Genomic DNA, 17,310 nt, shown 5'->3' on the forward strand with positions numbered 1-17,310 from the left:
CTCTCTCTCTCTCTCTCTCTCTCTCTCTCTCTCTCTCTCTCTCTCTCTCGGCCGGGGGTCGACACCCTATCCTCCGGCACATCAGCAGGGGAGCCCCCCCCCCATTTCCAGGCACACACTGCAATGGGCCAAGAAGTGAGAAGCAAGCTGGGAAGGAACCTCCTCTTCCTCCCTCCCATCCACCCTCTTATTTGTTTGTGTCACTAAGGAGCACGCTGCTATCCTTTCTAACTGTCCTCAGAATTACTCCCGGCAGCAGGGGACAGTGAAGGGGTGAGCTGCCAGACACTCTCCGAGGGCCCCTGTCTCCCCTCAGGAAGCAGGGGGGGGCCAACGGCACCACTCCGTGTCCGCCTACACCCGGATTCAGGAATAGCTCAGTGGACGGTCACTCTCCTCCCTCTCTGTTCGCCTGGAGCCCATCTGGGGAGGAGGCGGCTGGGGAGAGAGCGGGACCGTTACAAGCTGATGCTGGTGCCGTGCCAGGCAGGGGTGTGAGGAGCCGTAGGTCAAGAAGCAGGCCTGTGCCTGCCCTCCACTCCCAAATCCCAGGCTCCAGGGTCCTCAGGGCTTCAAGGTGCTGAGACAGCAGCCTCTCTCGCTGCTCGCCCTCGCCTGCCTTCCCGCTAGGCCAGGCCCTGGGCAGCGGGGCCCTTCTGGTTCTGGGATCTGCAGGTTCCCATTGATCTCCTGACCCTTCTTTCTACCTCGAACACAGGCTGCTTCAGCGTTAGGCTCACAAAATGTTACACAGCAAGCATATTGCTTTTCAAATAGGGAAAATGCGAAGAATCAGGCCGAAGTTAAAGAAAGAAATATAATAATAGCATCTGTTCTCTCTGGTGGCACAGACAGTCTGTGACAACGTCCTGATGAAGGAGCAAGCTGGGTCAGAGGGGAAAACCCCACAGTTTTCCTAATTCCAGTTGCCTGGGCATGTTTATCACCATTGAGAGGCGAGGGGGAATCTATGTGTAAAATCCTAATTTTCTGCGAACAAATTAATGACTTCCCTGGGATGGTGGGTGATGGGGCTCTTAATATGTTTTTGCATTTGTAATAAGGCACAACGACAGATGGGAAAGGATTAATATACTTGGTGTGACTACTAAAATAATTTAATCTGCCAGAAAATGGCTCATTAAAAATGTATTTGTTCCTAGAGGAAATTTTTCCTTCATTAAAATGAGTCAAGGACCATACCCCTTGGCTGAGCTCTCCAGGCCTTCTGACGGCTGGCTGAAGCAATTGAGTGGAAATAGGGGCCCTATAGGGAGGGGCGTCTTTGGCCTCCTGCCTTCTAAATCCCTGGTTGCAGAAGGAGCGCCTGGATGATGGAGAACAGGCAGCGTGCCGCTCAGGAAGTCCCTGGTCTTCAATCACCACACTCGGATTAGCAAGGCCAAGAAATTTAACGTTTATTCATGGAACGTTTCTTTTCCCTGGGCCCCGTTTCTGTTCCGCAGACTCTCTGCTTTATCCCCCACCCTGCCTTTCTGGTTCCCTCCTCTTTTCCAGGTCCTCCTCTTCTGTGTTCCTGGGGTCCTGCCTGCCCCCGCCTCCCCCCGCCCCGCCCCTGCAGGCGCCTATCCTGGTCCTGGGCTGAGTTCCCGGTCCCACCTCATGCCAGGGCACTGTGGAGGGAACCATTTTATTTCTCTCTGGTTTGCCAGTGATCCTTGCCCAAGAGCCTGGCCATCTCTGGTCCAATAGGATCACAGCGACCTTGTAGTGTCATTGTATAGAGTGGACACTATGGTAATACAATCTGATAGAGGAAAACTCTTCATGCCTCTTACGCTGGCAGTGGCTGGTGGTGGCAGGGTACTTGGGTAGACTTCTCCAGGGACAAAGAGAACCCAACACTCTACCTGGGGGAGTCCTTTCCTGTTAAAAGAGCATGAATAGAGGTAAAGCACCTTGGAAAGTTATTTCTGTTGTTGTTGACAACTAATCTAGAATACTGTTAAGTGCAGAGGTAAGGCTGTAGTTCAAGAATGACAAGGGAAGTGCCACAGAAGCCACACGCATGAGTTTCTGCTGGGAGAGGAAATGAGACAGTCACATGGAGACCATTTCAACAGTAACTCAAAATTACAAAGACCCATTGAACCAGAAATTCCACACTGAGAAACCAGTACAGGCGCGGAAGGACAAATGTACTAGAATTCTTTGTTGTGGCATTGTTGGCAATAGCGAAAAAAGTTTTTAAAAACCAGACAGCTACCCGTAGAACGCTGGGTGACTTCATGGAGGCACACGCCTACCACTTTACGCATCCTGCGTCTGTGACCATTAAAAAGAACGGCGTGAGCCTCCGTGGAGTGATACGGAAAGAGCGCCAAGGTACGATGCTAATTTTTTTTTTCTTAATTAAATTTATTTATTTTCAGCATAACAGTATTCATTATTTTTGCACCACACCCAGTGCTCCATGCAATCTGTGCCCTCTATAATACCCATCACATGGTACCCCAACCCCCCACCCCCCACCACTTCATTCCCCTCAGATTGTTTTTCAGAGTCCATAGTCTCTCATGGTTACCTCCCCTTCCAATTTCCCCCAACTCCCTTCTCCTCTCTATCTCCCCATGTCCTCCATGATATTTGTTATGCTCCACAAGTAAGTGAAACCATATGATAATTGACTCTCTCTGTTTGACTTATTTCACTCAGCATAATCTCTTCCAGTCCTGTCCATGTTGCTATAAAAGTTGGGTATTCATCCTTTCTGATGGAGGCATAATACTCCATAGTGTATATGGACCACATCTTCCTTATCCATTTGTCCGTTGAAGGGCAGAAAGATTCCCTTCTTTTTTTTTTTTATAAACATATATTTTTATCCCCAGGGATACAGGTCTGTGAATCACCAGGTTTACACACTTCACAGCACTCACCAAAGCACATACCCTCCCCAATGTCCATAATCCCACCCCCTTCTCCCAAACCCCCCTTCCCCCAGCAACCCTCAGTTTGTTTTGTGAGATTAAGAGTCACTTATGGTTTGTCTCCCTCCCATCCCATCTTGTTTCATGGATTCAAATAAGGTGAAGAACGGTGGATATATGGGCTCTCAATTGCGTCAAAAGATCAAAGACGGAAAAGAACGTCTGTCTGCCTGTCTGCATTGTGTTATCTCTTACGGTATATGGAAGAACGGATTGCCTAAGCCAAGGGAACAGGAATGGGAAGGAGTTTTCACTCTATGTCCTTTGTACCTTCTGATTCATTAGACTATTTGAAAAATAATAATTTTAGGATCCTACCCAGCAGCGCTATATAGCTCTGGGCCCTCCCTCTGGGGCTGTGCACTGGGGAGCAAGGATTCCCAGGTTCAGAGCAGTGGCCTTTGTCAGTCCCCCCCCCCCAACATACACACACCCCTCAGCTCCCCGAGCATGTGCTGGCCTTTACCTTCACAGTGTGGCGTCGGCTGGGCTGGTGATGGCTATATCTGCGGGAAGGATGTGGACATCGACAGTTACCCTGACGAAGAACTGCCGTGCTCTGCCAGGAACTGCAAGAAGGTAAGGGAGACACACGGGAGAAAAACTGCACCCACCATGGGTGGTCTGCACCCACCAGGGCCCTGTCTTCTCTTGGGGAGAGATGCTATGGGTTCCACTGAAAATGGCATTTTTCACGTAGCTGCCTCTCACACATCCCAAGGCAGCCAGCCATCCAGGTGAAGTCAGGTGGGTGCCGTCAGCATTGAGGTTGGAAATCCTTTCGGACTTAAGACAGAGGTAGATGAGGGTGGGGGACATAGGGAGAAGTTGGTAAAAGGGTAAAGACTTTCAGTGATCAGATGAATAAGGTCTGAGGCTGTCGTGTGTAACATGGTGACTTTCACTGACAACACTACACTGTCTAATTGAAGTTCACTGGAAGGGCAGAACTTAAACGTTCTCAAGGGGAGAAAAGGTCAGTATGTGAGGGGCAGGACATGTTAACTCCACGGTGGGAATCATTTCACAATATAAATGTACGTTAAATAATCACCGTGCGCTTCACATATATTAGAGTTTTTTTCACGTATGCATCAATAAAATTGAAAAATCGAGTCGGATGTAGATGTCTCTCTGAGCCCTGTTTCTTCTCCCTAGGACAACTGCAAGTATGTGCCAAACTCTGGCCAGGAAGACGCAGATAGAGATGGCATCGGGGACGCTTGTGACGAGGACGCTGATGGAGATGGGATCCTCAACGAGCAGGTACGTGCTTGTCGGGAGGGTCAGGGAAGTGCCACATGCCAGGGACGGTGGAAGAAAGCCCGTGAAATCACCTGTTTACACGGGTCATCCCAAGCATTGGTTTCCACGCCTGTGACCCTGTGGCATTGTGACTTTCTGTCCTGAGCGCTGACCGCGCGGGACCACAGGGACGGAGGCTGGCTGACCCGCCTCTACCACAGGACCAGCGACTTGGGAGGGACTCTGTAGAATCTGAGTGTTTGGTCTTCTGACCCTTTAGGATAACTGTGTCCTGACTCACAACGTGGACCAAAGGAACAGTGACAAAGATATCTTTGGGGACGCCTGTGATAACTGCCGGACTGTCCTGAATAATGACCAGAAAGACACTGATGGGGATGGAAAAGGAGATGCCTGTGATGATGACATGGATGGAGACGGTGGGCCTGGCTTGCTTTGTCTCTTATTTGGGACTCCTTTGTCCTTTTACCCTTGTTCTCTATTAGGAGCAGAAATAGAATTGCTAACTCGGAAGGCCTCTCACACCGAGTGGTTCCCCGTGATCTGTGTCTGGCCCACCTGTTTACTTTTTTTTTTATTTTATTTTTTTTTCCTTGAGAGGGAGAGGTGGGAACAGGCAGAGGGAGAGGGAGAATGTTTAAGCAGGCTTCATGCCCAGTGCAGAGCCGGACACGGGGCTCAATCTCACAAGCCGGAGATCATGACCTGAGCTGAAATTGAGATCCATATACTTAACCAACTAAGCAGCCCACATGCCCCTGGACCCCTTGTTTCAATAAAGGAGGATCCATAACCCACTCCCCTATTTATTAACTCTGAGTGTTTCTGGAACGCTACATCATTGCCAGAAGCTTTGTAGGAATTCCTTTAAGCAGTGTCTTGTCAGGCCTGGGTCTTTGTAGGGCCTCTGTCCTCCCAGAAAAAGTATATCTCCCCCACCACCTCCTCCAGCATCCTCTCCATGCCCGAGAGCCCTGGAAGTGGAGAGTGGAATGAGTGGGCCTCGAGCAGGGTCGCAGGCTTCAGCTGGGTCTGGCTGCTCCTGCAGAGAGTCGGGTGTCTCCCGGGAGATGCGTCCATGTCCTGCCTATTCCGGGAAGAAGGTGGGGGCAGGAGAGCTGCAGTGCCCAGCTCCTGGCTCCACTGAAGGGGCCTTCACGAATGTGGGCTGTGTGAACGGCACCCCCGGGAGCCCAGCGTGAGCGCTGGAGCCTCTCTGGATGTGAAGAAGGACATGTTTGGGTTTTTTTTTCTTTTTTAAGATTTATTTATTTGAAAAAGGAGAGTGCAGGGGGTGGGAAGGGGGAGAGAAAGAATCTCAAGCAGACTCCCCCCTGAGCTCCACTAGTGGCTTTGATCTCAAGACCCTGAAATCGAGACCTGAGCTGAAATCAAGAGGCAGCCGTTTCACCAACTGAGCCACCAGGGTGCCCCAAAGGACATTTGTTCCCATATCATTTGCATAACACATAGATGACTGTCATTCAAGTATAGACTGGATCTCATCGTTTGTGAAAAACATTTCACATGACAAGGGCCTTGAAGGAAAATCTTTCCAGAAATATACCCCATTCCCTCCACCCACCCAACCACCACACAACCCCCCCACTCCAGAATACCTACGCCTCCCTGAAACACGACTTCGTCTTCTATAAGCCTGACTGATGGCCAGATCCAGTGGTATGTGGCAAACCAGCTCAACAAAACAAAAAAGCCCCAAGTTGCAGCATTTGCCAGTTTCCGTGACAGAAATACCACTCCTGCCGTGACTAATGACAGGCTGCTGATATGAAAGGACGCGGTGAGACAAAAGCTGAGAAGAGAGGGACATGGTGGGCCTGGCTCTGGTACGCCGCCGCCCCTGCCCTCAGGTCTCTGTCTTTGCTCACACCCCAACAAGGCCCCTCTCCAGGGTGAGTCCTACCCAGGAGGCCTCAGTGCCCCCGTAGCAGTCTTCCTAGAACCTCCAGGCCAGAAGTATGCAAAAGCCCTTGCCCTTGTGACCTCCTCATCTGGTTGCAGTGATAGCCCTTGACATCTTGGACAACTTAAAACTCCATTGGGAAAGGCCTCAGGTCATCCTCATTGTTAAGTCTCTCAGAATCCATCCTTTGATGTTACTTGCAGATAACTGCTGAGAAATGTAGTGGCTCTGGGATGATGGCCCAGGCACAAGTCACTCCCCAAGTGCCTGGGTACAGGCCTGCTCTCTTAGCGCCTAGAAGTCCATGTTCTAAGACTCTCTGCAATATTCACTTGACTCAGGGAAGTGTTCCTTTCTTGCAGGAATAAAGAATATTCTGGACAACTGCCCAAGAGTTCCCAACCGTGACCAGCAGGACAAGGATGCGGATGGTGTGGGTGATGCCTGTGACAGCTGTCCTGATGTCAGCAACCCTAACCAGGTGAGTAGCTTTTGGGGGATTCAAACTCCAGACTGAGCTCCCCTGTGCAAAGAGTCTTTAAGACACTCTTAAAGATCCCAGCTCAGCTCCTTGCTGTTGCCATGTGCCTCCCTGAGCAAAGGTGGTGGGATTGTATACTTCTGGCCTGGAGGCTCTAGGAAGACTGCCATGGGGGTGCTGAGGCCTCCTGGGCAGGTCTCACAGGTTGCAGACTGCCCGTGAGGTGAGGAGAAGGAGTTGAGTGATGCCCCAAACCTGTGGGTTTGTTGAGAGGAACATGCAACATGGCGGCTAACCACTGGGAGCCTTGTGTCCTTTTAGACCCCAAAGTCCTACAGGACCCATGTATGGATGCCTCAGATGCAGTTCAATCAGCGACGTGTTGTTTCCCTTCTTACTCCTCCTTCCTGTCTAGATAATTGGATAGGATGTGTCATGTATTTTTAAAGCTCTGCGAGAGGGGCGTCATTGTTGCCCTCTGTGACTCACTCCCTCTCTGGCTCAATTCCAACATGCCAAAGCAAAGCAAAATCAGTTTGCCTTGTCCCCAGGCCTTTGGCCGGCTCCCCTCCGACCCGTGCCAGAGTCGCATGTCTCCACCTGCCAGCGTCCTGCCCCGGCGCCCTCTCCAATCAGCTCATCTGGTGTGTAGGCAGCCCCGCCATGTGGCTTGATATTTTGGAAGGCTTTCTTGACAATTCAGCATTGTGCCTACACCAATATGGTGTTGTCCTTTTGCAGTTCTACACCAACCCAATTCCAGAGAAATAATTCCTGAGATGCAGCGATGAAGGGCCAGGTCTGCCTTCTCTGGAACATTCTGTCCATGAAGGCCCAGGGGTAAATAACATGTTCTGTTCTCTTTGCAGTCTGATGTGGATAACGATCTGGTTGGGGACTCCTGTGACACCAATCAGGACAGGTAGGACCCTTTTACCCCAGCTGCATCAGGGCCAGATGAAAAATTCGAGACTATTTTAGCCTTCAGAGCTTGCTGCTGCTTCCTGGCTTTGGGATCTCTCTGAATAGATTGAGATTGAGCCACTGGTGGGACAGTAGCCCTGCCTCTGGTCAGGGTCACCACACCTCTTTGAAAGTTCTCCATAGCGGGGTGACAGGGTCAGGAGGGGCCTCGGGGCACTCCAGCGAGTGAGACTGTATTACAAGAGAGGCCGAGGGCCATCGTGCTTCAGAGCTGGGGTCTGGAGGACTTGCTAGATGCACACCCCAGGCCCTTCACTTACAAATGGGCTAGGCTTAAGCAAGTCACTGGTCTCTGTGCCCCAGAAAGCTTACCGGAAAAATGGGGATGACAGTGACATGTAGCTCATAGGTCTTTTGTGAAGACTGAGTTAATGGACAGAGTGCACATTACAGTTTCCCTTACATAGAAGCATTTGATAGGGTTAGTGGTTTTATTATTGTACTCTTTGAGCTCAGGAAGGCTTCCCCATGATCCCCGAATAGACAGTTGGCTGAGGGAGCGCCAGGATTTCATGGTCCTTGGAATTTGCTCATTCTGTATCTGTTATTTGGGGGGTAGTGTTCTGGGCAAGCGAGTTTTGTCAACCCTCCTAGCCCCACATGGAGACAGTCCTGTATTAAGACACAGGGCTGGATCAGATCCAGGATCTGATCGTCACCAGGAATGTCACCAGGAACGTAGACAAGAGCATGTCGGCCTTGAGGGCGCCTGCAGTCAGAAGGGCTCAGTCCCCTCTCATCTGTAGCTGGAATGCTTAGGGAGGTAGCAGGACAGGGATGTGAGAGGTAAGGGATTTGGGAAGGCAGGGCAGGAAGAAGGAGGGATTCCCTTCCCAACTGCCTCTCCCAGGGTGCCCTACAGACAGTGGTTCCCAAGCCCAACCCTATGAAAGGACAGCTCCTAGCAAGCCCCACCTCGGTCCTCGCGCTCAGCGTCCTTGAGGCCGAGTCTACGCGAGCCAAGTGAACTTAAAATGTGCTTCTCAAGTGCACTCTCCATTTCTTCCTCTGCAAAGTAGAGAGAATGAAATGTGCCTTGCTGCCTTGGATAAAAATGAACGAGAAAGTAGGTAAAGCTCCCAGCAGAAGGCTGGCCCTCGGGTGACCGGCAACAAGCCGTAGCTGTGTTACTGTTACCGTGGCGTGAGGAGAGGCAAGTCAGCACCAGAGTCTGACATGGGAGGTCACCATTGTTGCGAAGGTGGTGGGACTGGTACCCTGAAATCCCCCTAAGTGGTGGACATCAAGAATTTTCCCTGGGGCGGGTCCTCTTGCCCTGACTGCCATCCAAGGAATCTCCAAGAGATCCTACCCTGTCAGCCTCTAGATATTTGTCTAAAACAACGGACTCATTCTGCTCCATTTTAATACCCACAAACTTGAACCTTGGGGAGGAGGACAGGAACTGCTTGTTTTTGCAAAAAAATGTTCAAGGCTCTATAGAATGGCTTCGAATGGAAATAGCTCCATCTTCCTTAAAAAAAAAACAGCCCTGCTATAGGCACAGGCATTCCACTGTTGGAGCCGCGTCATTTTCTGCTTATCCAGGTGGGTCTCCTTTTCTCCGGGACCCATCTGGGAAACGGGGCCTGAGGGGCATGGACTCGTCTCTAGCTTCCCTCCCCCTTGCCTGGGAGAGGCCACAGGAAGAGCGGGGTGAAGGGAGCATCCGCTCTGATTCAGAGCAGCCGTGGGAGGCCTCCATTAACCCAGGGAAGCCTCTGGGGACAGGGCAGACTCATCCTTGGGTGGCCGTTAGGCCTGGAGAACAAACAATTGTCACGTGGGCAGAGAACAAGAGTTCTGAGAAGTGCTCGAGAGAAGGAGTGAGCCCAGCCTCCACGTTCCCCTCTCCGGGAGGGGTGGCCTTCTTCTCTCTGTCATTCTCCCTGTGGCATTCAGGTCTGAACCACCTTGGGTCTGCTGGGCAGGGAATGGGAAGAGGACTAGAAAACACCGCAGGGCTTTCCAGGAGCCAGCACAGAGAAATGCTTCGTCATAGATTCAAATGTAACATGAAAAATTCTTATAAGCATTTAATCTTCGTAACAACCCTACGAGGTAGGCTCGGTTATGCCCGTTTCACAGATGAGGATACTGAGCCACAGTGGGGTCACACGCTGGTAAGTGGCTGAGCCAGGATTCACACCGTACGTTCTCTGAGTTGGGGGAGGGTGGCAGTGATCAGAGTCCCCTGGGACTGAGAGGAGCATCTGGTCACAACATCAGGAATCACCCTTTAACTTAAGTAGGATATGATCTACTTGTTTTAACAAGATGGGGAAGTAGAAAAAGGATCTCTGAGGCCCAGAGGCCAGGCTTGTCTAAAGACAAACGGGTTTGACAAAAGACAAGCCCCCAAACACCCTTTGTTTCTTATCCCTGTTGTCTGCTCACCGGTGCCACACGTCCTCTCTTCTTTCTCCCGCAGTGATGGAGATGGGCACCAGGACAGCACAGACAACTGTCCCACGGTCATCAACAGTGCCCAGCTGGACACTGATAAAGATGGGATCGGGGACGAGTGTGATGACGACGATGACAATGATGGCATCCCAGACCTGGTGCCCCCTGGACCGGACAACTGCCGGCTGGTCCCTAACCCAGCCCAGGAGGACAGCAACAGTAAGTGGGCCCAGCCCAGGATGGTGTGGGACTCCCCCCAGGCGCCCCTTAGGCACACGGTCAGGCCTCTCCCAGAGCTTCTCCAAGCAGCTACAGCTTTTGTGGATAGTGGATGGCCAGTAGACACCATTCTCTAACTCTTCAGAGAAGAGCTGCTTTGCGGCTTCAGAGCAGCTCTGGGATGCGGTCACATGGGACAGGGAAGCAGCCACATGCTCCCACTCAAGGGCCCTGGGCAACTGCTCCACCATCTTGCCTGCTGCTTTCCCCCAGGAGTCACAGAGAAGGAGCAGGGCAAAGAGAAGGGCATGGCAGCAACTGGCTTAGACCGGCTCCCAAAGAGTGCTGCGGGGCCGGGCCGATAGGGAAAAGCACGGGCAAAGCCAGAGACAGGACGCAGCAGTGAGGACCATAGTGAGCTGGTGAGGGCATGTCCACCCACAGCTGGACAGCATTTAATTCACGTATTTTAATACCATGTCAGCTGAACAAAACCTACCACAAGCCAGATTCATCCCAAGGATCAGTAGAAATCATGGTCTAGAAATCATGGTCTTAGAAGCACTCTGGTGACAATAATTCCCCTGTTATTCATATGCTCTAGAGAAAGTGCTAGGGGCACTTGCTTATGTAAGGTCAGCCTTAAGATCCACCAGTCCGTGAACACCGGTCTCCTCAGAGAACCTGCAGGGTTTCTTATCAGCTTTGAACAGTTGCCTTCCACTCTGCCCCCAGGAAGTTCTTTCGGTCACACACAGTGGGGTTCACCAGCCCACCATATAGACCCCAGGGTGGGGCCCAGGGCCACCACGGACATAGCTGATTCTGGGCTCTTCTGCCCGCACTGAAAACCGTCTGCTGGGTGGGGCCTGGGTTCCCTTCAGCTCCTGGCCCAGCCCTGTCTCTGTCAAGGAGCAGTGGGGTGTGTGGGTGGCAGCCGGCTCCCGTCCTCCTCCCCCACCCCACTCAGGCGACGGTGTGGGAGACATCTGCGAGACAGACTTTGACCAGGACCAGGTTATCGATCGGATCGACGTCTGCCCGGAGAATGCAGAGGTCACCCTGACCGACTTTAGAGCCTACCAGACTGTGGTCCTGGACCCCGAAGGGGATGCCCAGATCGATCCCAACTGGGTGGTCCTGAACCAGGTACGTGCCATGCGGTGGTGCCTCTCAGCACAGCCCTTCTGCGAGGGGACAGGTAACGTGGGAGGGGGCACCGACCCGGGCTGCAGAGACTCCTCACCGTAGCCCTGTGACCGAGCACGGCTACTAGCGCCGGCTCACATGGGAGACAGAGCCGCACCTGTCTGTGATGCCGGCTCAGGGGAGCACCGCAGGGTGTGGCGGAGCACGCTGGGATGGGGCTCCAGGCGGGCCCTAGAGCTGTGCTCGTGCACTCTCCCAAAGACCACCCCCCCACACACATCCTCCTCGTCAGACTACAGCAGGCTAGCAGACTAGCAGAGAGAGGCTGAGACACTTTAGGGTCACCGAGCCAGTCACATTCATCAGAAGCGTATGTTCTCCCCAAATGAAGCGGATCCAGCAGACCCTTCATTACAGTTCTAGCAAAATTCTTTCTGTTCCGCATTTTCTTTTCCCCTCACAAGTCTGTGGTTTCTTGGAGCACAGAACGAGGTAGAGCAGTTGCTCATATAATGCATCTTTGTGTGGAGGTCAGAGCTCGCTGACCACTCCCTAGCGCGCCGGAGGCCCTGGGCTTCCTCAAGCTTCTCCACCCTCTGCGGTGGCCCTTAACTCCTTCCACTATCTCTGCAGGGCATGGAGATTGTGCAGACCATGAACAGCGACCCCGGCCTGGCAGTGGGTAGGTCCAGGTCCTCTGTACCCCGTCGCTAGAATCCAGTCTTTGCAGCTCCTTCCGGGGCTGGTCTGCTCTTCTGACCTGCTTCTGATCCCTCCAGGGTACACGGCATTTAACGGAGTTGACTTTGAAGGGACCTTCCATGTGAACACCCAGACAGACGACGACTATGCCGGCTTCATCTTCGGTTACCAAGACAGCTCCAGCTTCTATGTGGTCATGTGGAAGCAGACAGAGCAGACGTACTGGCAAGCTACGCCATTCCGGGCTGTCGCCGAGCCTGGCATCCAGCTTAAGGTAGCCACGGTTCTCAGTCAGTCATCTCCCCTCGGAGCCCTTCACCCTCCTTATAAGTCCTGTTCTTCCATAGGGCATTTAGTTCATCTGTGAAACTGAGGTGTTTATGCTTGAGTTCAGGGCAGGGCCCACCCAGGGCCTTGCCTTCATTCCTTCATACAGGCCACATCTTAACCTCTGGGTGACTGACGGGGAGTTGGGGGGACTCTGGGGACATGTCAGCAGGTGCACACTGCCAGAAACTGGCTCATCTGTTCCTGCGCTAGGGCCAGCTCGGTCTAGAGATGCTACCTCTGTCACTCCTGCTGGGAGAAAAGGCAGCCTTTTGAGCACTCATTGGACAGATGTGGGGAGCAAGGGATTCACAGCAGGAAAAACATGGAATGGGTTAATGGGGTGTCAGCCAGTGTTAATGACTCAAGGACTAAGGGTGACCTCAGTAGAAAGGGCATTTAAGTGTTTATGCTTTCATCCAGATCCAAGGCAGCCAGATCATAACCATGAAGTCAGCACCCGACGGACCCAGGATGGGTGGGCTGTGCCTTCTGTTCTAGAACCTTGCCTATATCCTTTTCAGGCTGTGAAGTCTAAGACGGGCCCCGGGGAGCATCTCCGCAACTCCCTGTGGCACACGGGGGACACCAGTGACCAGGTCCGGCTGCTATGGAAGGACTCAAGGAACGTGGGCTGGAAGGATAAGGTCTCCTACCGCTGGTTCCTGCAGCACAGGCCCCAGGTGGGCTACATCAGGTACGTGCAGGACACAGCTCCTCACCAGGCAGAGGAAGCAAAGCTCCCCCCCACCCAACTCCTGCATCACAGGGCTGACCCAGGATGGCCTCCAGGACTGCCGAGATGTCTGGCTACAGCTCCCAGCAAAGAAGTGGGAAGGAGACACCCAAGCCCAAACCAACCACATGGACATTAGGGCCAAGCTGAGGGTAGAGGGACCTTCTCCACAGCAGGGCAGGGGCGGGGTTCTCAGCATTGGAGGATGGAGGTGCCCAACTGATGCTCCCCTTTCTGCCATGCCGACCAGTGTGGGGGAGATGGGGTTCAGCCTCCCCTCCACCCCTGCCCTGGATGGCAGCTTATTCATGAAGAGGTCACGGTGCACTGCCGTGAGTCCCTATGGTCCTTCCCTGCTGGACTAGAAACACTGTGAAGGCCATGCCAGGATCTCATTTTACCTTGTTCTCCTCGCTGCCAGGCCTTCCCACATGGGGCAGGAACTGATTTTCCTGGGAGCCCACACAATCTGCCTCCTTTCCCTCTAGAACGATTGAAAAACACTCAAAACTATTCTCAGCAGCCGCGGATGGCTTAGGCTGCATCCTTGAAACTGAGACCATGTACTTACTCTCAGTCCTCAGACTTGCAGATCAACACGGAGGCCTCTGACGTAGCACACTGAGGAAGGAGTACTCATCATGGTCTCCTGACCAGGGCAGGAAGGCAGCCTCCTGGAAAAACAATCAGGACCGCTAGTTCACGTTTTCTTCTTCTGTGAGACATTAAGTCCAATGTACTGTTTGTCACACAGGGAGATAGATGATCGTGGTCTCAGCCCTGTGAAGGCTAGGGCCTCCTTTTCTGTCCCAGAATGAAACTGTAGAAAATACAATCTGATCCCTAACCCCTATAACAGACAAATAAGAATGTATAACAAAATCACGCCAGTGCCTAGACACCATGACTCCATGACATGAAATGGAGGCAGCAACATTCTAATGCAAATTGTTCTGCTGGTGACTTAAGGTCTAAAAGGGAGAACAGCTCTTTTTACGCAAAACAAAGTGTTCCATCATTTCTCAATTTACCCCAGAAAATTCAGTATATATTAAAGCAGTGCAGAAAATACCTGATGTTCACAAGTAAAAGGAAGTTAGGTTCTAGGTCCAGATAATTATAAACAGGCTCTTCACCTACGCAAGTGTCTGGAGGAACTCTCCAAATGCATACAGCTTGCAAGACAAGCTTTTGTTCTCTCCAGGGCCTTGTAAGCCCTTCAGCATCCCTGGCTTCTATCATAAAATGCCAAAGAAACAGCCAGAAATGTCCCCACAAATTTCTAAAACCTGTTTTTAGGGAGTGCTACTGCCCCCCGACGAGGATCACTATTCTGAGATTCCAGCAGATTCTGTCATTCAGAACAAAGGAAAAGCAGTGGTTGTGAAGCATGATGTCTAGACAAGGTAACCCAAAGGACAGTGAGGTCACCAAGACTCTTGGTCCTAGGTCATAGTGTGGTGTAACTCTGCAGCAGGTACCCATCGAGTTTATGTGCCCAACATCATGTTGGACCTTTGGTGACCAAGAATTTTGGCGGGCATGAACATACAGTGCTTGACCATGTGGAGCTCCCAATCTAGTAGGGAATGGGCAACAGCTAGAGCACAATTGAGGCCTGTGAAAATCGATTATGAAGCAGCAAAGAAGTAGGTCTGACCTTGACCTTGGTGTGAGTTTCCTGGTGACTGGCTTGGGCTGTGTTGTCTGCAGAGTGCGATTTTATGAAGGCTCCGAGTTGGTGGCTGACTCTGGGGTCACCATAGACACCACCATGCGTGGAGGCCGGCTTGGCGTGTTCTGCTTCTCCCAAGAAAACATCATTTGGTCCAACCTCAAGTATCGCTGCAATGGTAACATACATTCTCGTTACTATACAATATCAGAATTAGAATCCATCAAGTAACACCACCTTATGTTTATAGCACATTTTCCTCCCAGAAGCCCAAAGCCCGTGCCCTGTATTCATTAACATGTAACCATCTCTGCGTAACTGAAGTAAATGATAGATTTTTTTTTTCCTATTTGATAGATGAGGAAATTGAGACCCATAGAATTTAACTGCTTGGCTTAGGATTTGGGGGTTCAGTGAGAAATTCAGTCAGATTTAATTTACAGGCAGCCTTTATTTTCTTATGGCTCAAACATAATCACACTCAAAATCCATTCTGCCTGCTAATTTCCTTTAGGCCTGTGAATGAGCACTCCTGGGCTTTAAGCCAACAATTTGCAAAGCAGCCCGAGGTAGAAAATGGCTGTGGAGCCTTCTGGGGCCTGTTGCTCGGGCTAACAGCGACCCCTACAGGACGCTTGCACAGCACGAGATGGACCAGGATCCCGGTGGAAGGAGCCTTCCTAACCCTCTGTGCCTGTTCTTGTTTCCAGACACCATCCCAGAGGACTTCCAAGAGTTTCAAACCCAGAATTTCGATCGCCTGGATAATTAAACCAAGGAGGCAGTCCGTAAATGCTTTTCCAAACACTAAAGCCCTATATTTTTTAACTTCCTACAACTTTTTTTATATACACCGTGGCTTTCTTTTTACCAGTCCAGATATGTAAAACTTTTTATATGAATGTGGCAATAAAGAAGAGATAATTTCTAAAAACCATGTTACTCAGATATTGCTTACGTGTGGCTCAGGCTTTGAGGGTGTGTGTGTTGTTCTCAGAGGGATGCACGTTGAACTTGAAGGGGCATCTTTTTCGTTGTTCAGACTGGGTCAGTCCTTGAGACTGAGCAAGTGTGTGAGTCAGAAGTCTCACACCAGAGATCTCTGTGGTCACCCCAGCTTCCCTTCACAGGAAAGGCTAACAGTGCCATCAGCAGCTTCCTTCTTCTGGGGAAGGAGCCTCAAAAACACCTGCTCAGGGGAGCCTTCCCCGAGAAGACATTTCCTGACCAATCCTGGAGCAAATTTGTTCAATCTTTTCTGACCCCCTGCCCCACTCCACACACACCTTCCACACCAGCACCTTCAGTGCCTGTTATGCTTGTAGATTTGGCTCCCCCTAGTGGAAGGCAAACTTACTGAGCTAAAGGACCCTGTCTTACTGTCATCCATATCCCCCACGCCCAGCTTAGTACCTGGATGTAGTAAATACCCAGTAAGCGTTTGCTGGCTGGTGGGCTGGCCGCCTCTTAAGTTATGAGACAGCAGTGCAGATGGAGCCTGTAATCCCTCCTACAACTCAAACAGCTCCTCGCAATATGTGCTCCAACCATGATGGTCTCCCTGACATCCCATGAGTGTGGTACAGAGACGTGCCTCATCTCTACACTAGCCTTCTACCATTCCGTTTGTAAGGCAAAGAGCCTGGCAAGTTTTTACAAATTCCCTAAGAATTCTCCTTCAAAGAATATTGCTGGGTAGTAAACCATCCCTCTATTCCCCAATTCCCGGAGGTCTCGTGAATCCTAAATAAAGGAGAGACGCGGTCACCACAGTTGGAGCATGATTTCAGTAGGCAGAAAATACAAGGGCAGACGCATGACCAATGAGAGATACAGAGGGTTTCGCAGTATCTACCCACACATGTAAACCCAACAGACAGATGTTGCCTCATAATGCAGAACATTTGATCTCCCACATCAAGGTTTTCAGTGAGTGGCCCGAATTCAGGCCTACCAACCGTTCTCTCCATGGACACTGTCTAGTCTCCCAGGGGGATTCTGCTCCAGGACCTGCCTTCCAAGGATTTCTGTGCCATGTTGCTCTCAAGGGTTTTTCCCAGTCTGTGGTTCTACATCTACAAGTCTTTCCCAATTCCAAAAAACCTTAGGAGGACAAGTTCACTTGGTTGGAGATCTCTTTCGATCTTCTCCTTTTCCTCAATTTTTGTATCTCCCTGGAAGGTTATTTCTGAGCGCTTAGGGACTCTAGGAGCTCTTCCACCCACTGTATCAATAGTACCGTTAGGTTAGACCTTTGTAGCCATTTTAATGCCCTTTTACTGTGCAGCATATATAATAATGCTTTTGGCAGCATATATAATAATGCCCTTTCACTGAGTCTCTGGCACTTTCCTAAGCAGTCTGATGAAAACCACAGATCTACTTCTTGAGAGATTTCATTCTCATCATTGAAGTACATACCAGATCCTGGGCCGGAAATATGTTCATCTCTAGGGGGAGGTTGTGTTGATCAGCTCTGGATGTGAATCT

At 51.1% G+C, this 17,310-nt stretch overlaps 1 protein-coding gene across 1 annotated transcript in view; it reads left to right on the top strand.

Moving 5' to 3' along the window:
• The window catches only part of THBS4 (thrombospondin 4), a 45,125-nt gene extending 29,368 nt beyond the window's left edge, over window positions 1–15,757 (top strand). The window contains exons 11-22 of the mRNA XM_059418142.1: window positions 3,426–3,530; window positions 4,110–4,217; window positions 4,477–4,636; window positions 6,504–6,622; window positions 7,492–7,544; window positions 10,038–10,231; window positions 11,202–11,380; window positions 12,014–12,062; window positions 12,160–12,356; window positions 12,934–13,106; window positions 14,859–14,998; window positions 15,531–15,757. Of these exons, the coding sequence (XP_059274125.1) occupies window positions 3,426–3,530; window positions 4,110–4,217; window positions 4,477–4,636; window positions 6,504–6,622; window positions 7,492–7,544; window positions 10,038–10,231; window positions 11,202–11,380; window positions 12,014–12,062; window positions 12,160–12,356; window positions 12,934–13,106; window positions 14,859–14,998; window positions 15,531–15,592 (1,539 nt within the window). The 3' untranslated portion in view covers window positions 15,593–15,757. The remainder of the gene's footprint in view (window positions 1–3,425; window positions 3,531–4,109; window positions 4,218–4,476; window positions 4,637–6,503; window positions 6,623–7,491; window positions 7,545–10,037; window positions 10,232–11,201; window positions 11,381–12,013; window positions 12,063–12,159; window positions 12,357–12,933; window positions 13,107–14,858; window positions 14,999–15,530) is intronic.
• The last annotated feature ends 1,553 nt before the right edge of the window (window positions 15,758–17,310 follow it).

This window comes from Mustela nigripes, chromosome 12 (assembly GCF_022355385.1).
Source record: "Mustela nigripes isolate SB6536 chromosome 12, MUSNIG.SB6536, whole genome shotgun sequence".
In the NCBI taxonomy this organism is placed as follows: domain Eukaryota; kingdom Metazoa; phylum Chordata; class Mammalia; order Carnivora; family Mustelidae; genus Mustela; species Mustela nigripes.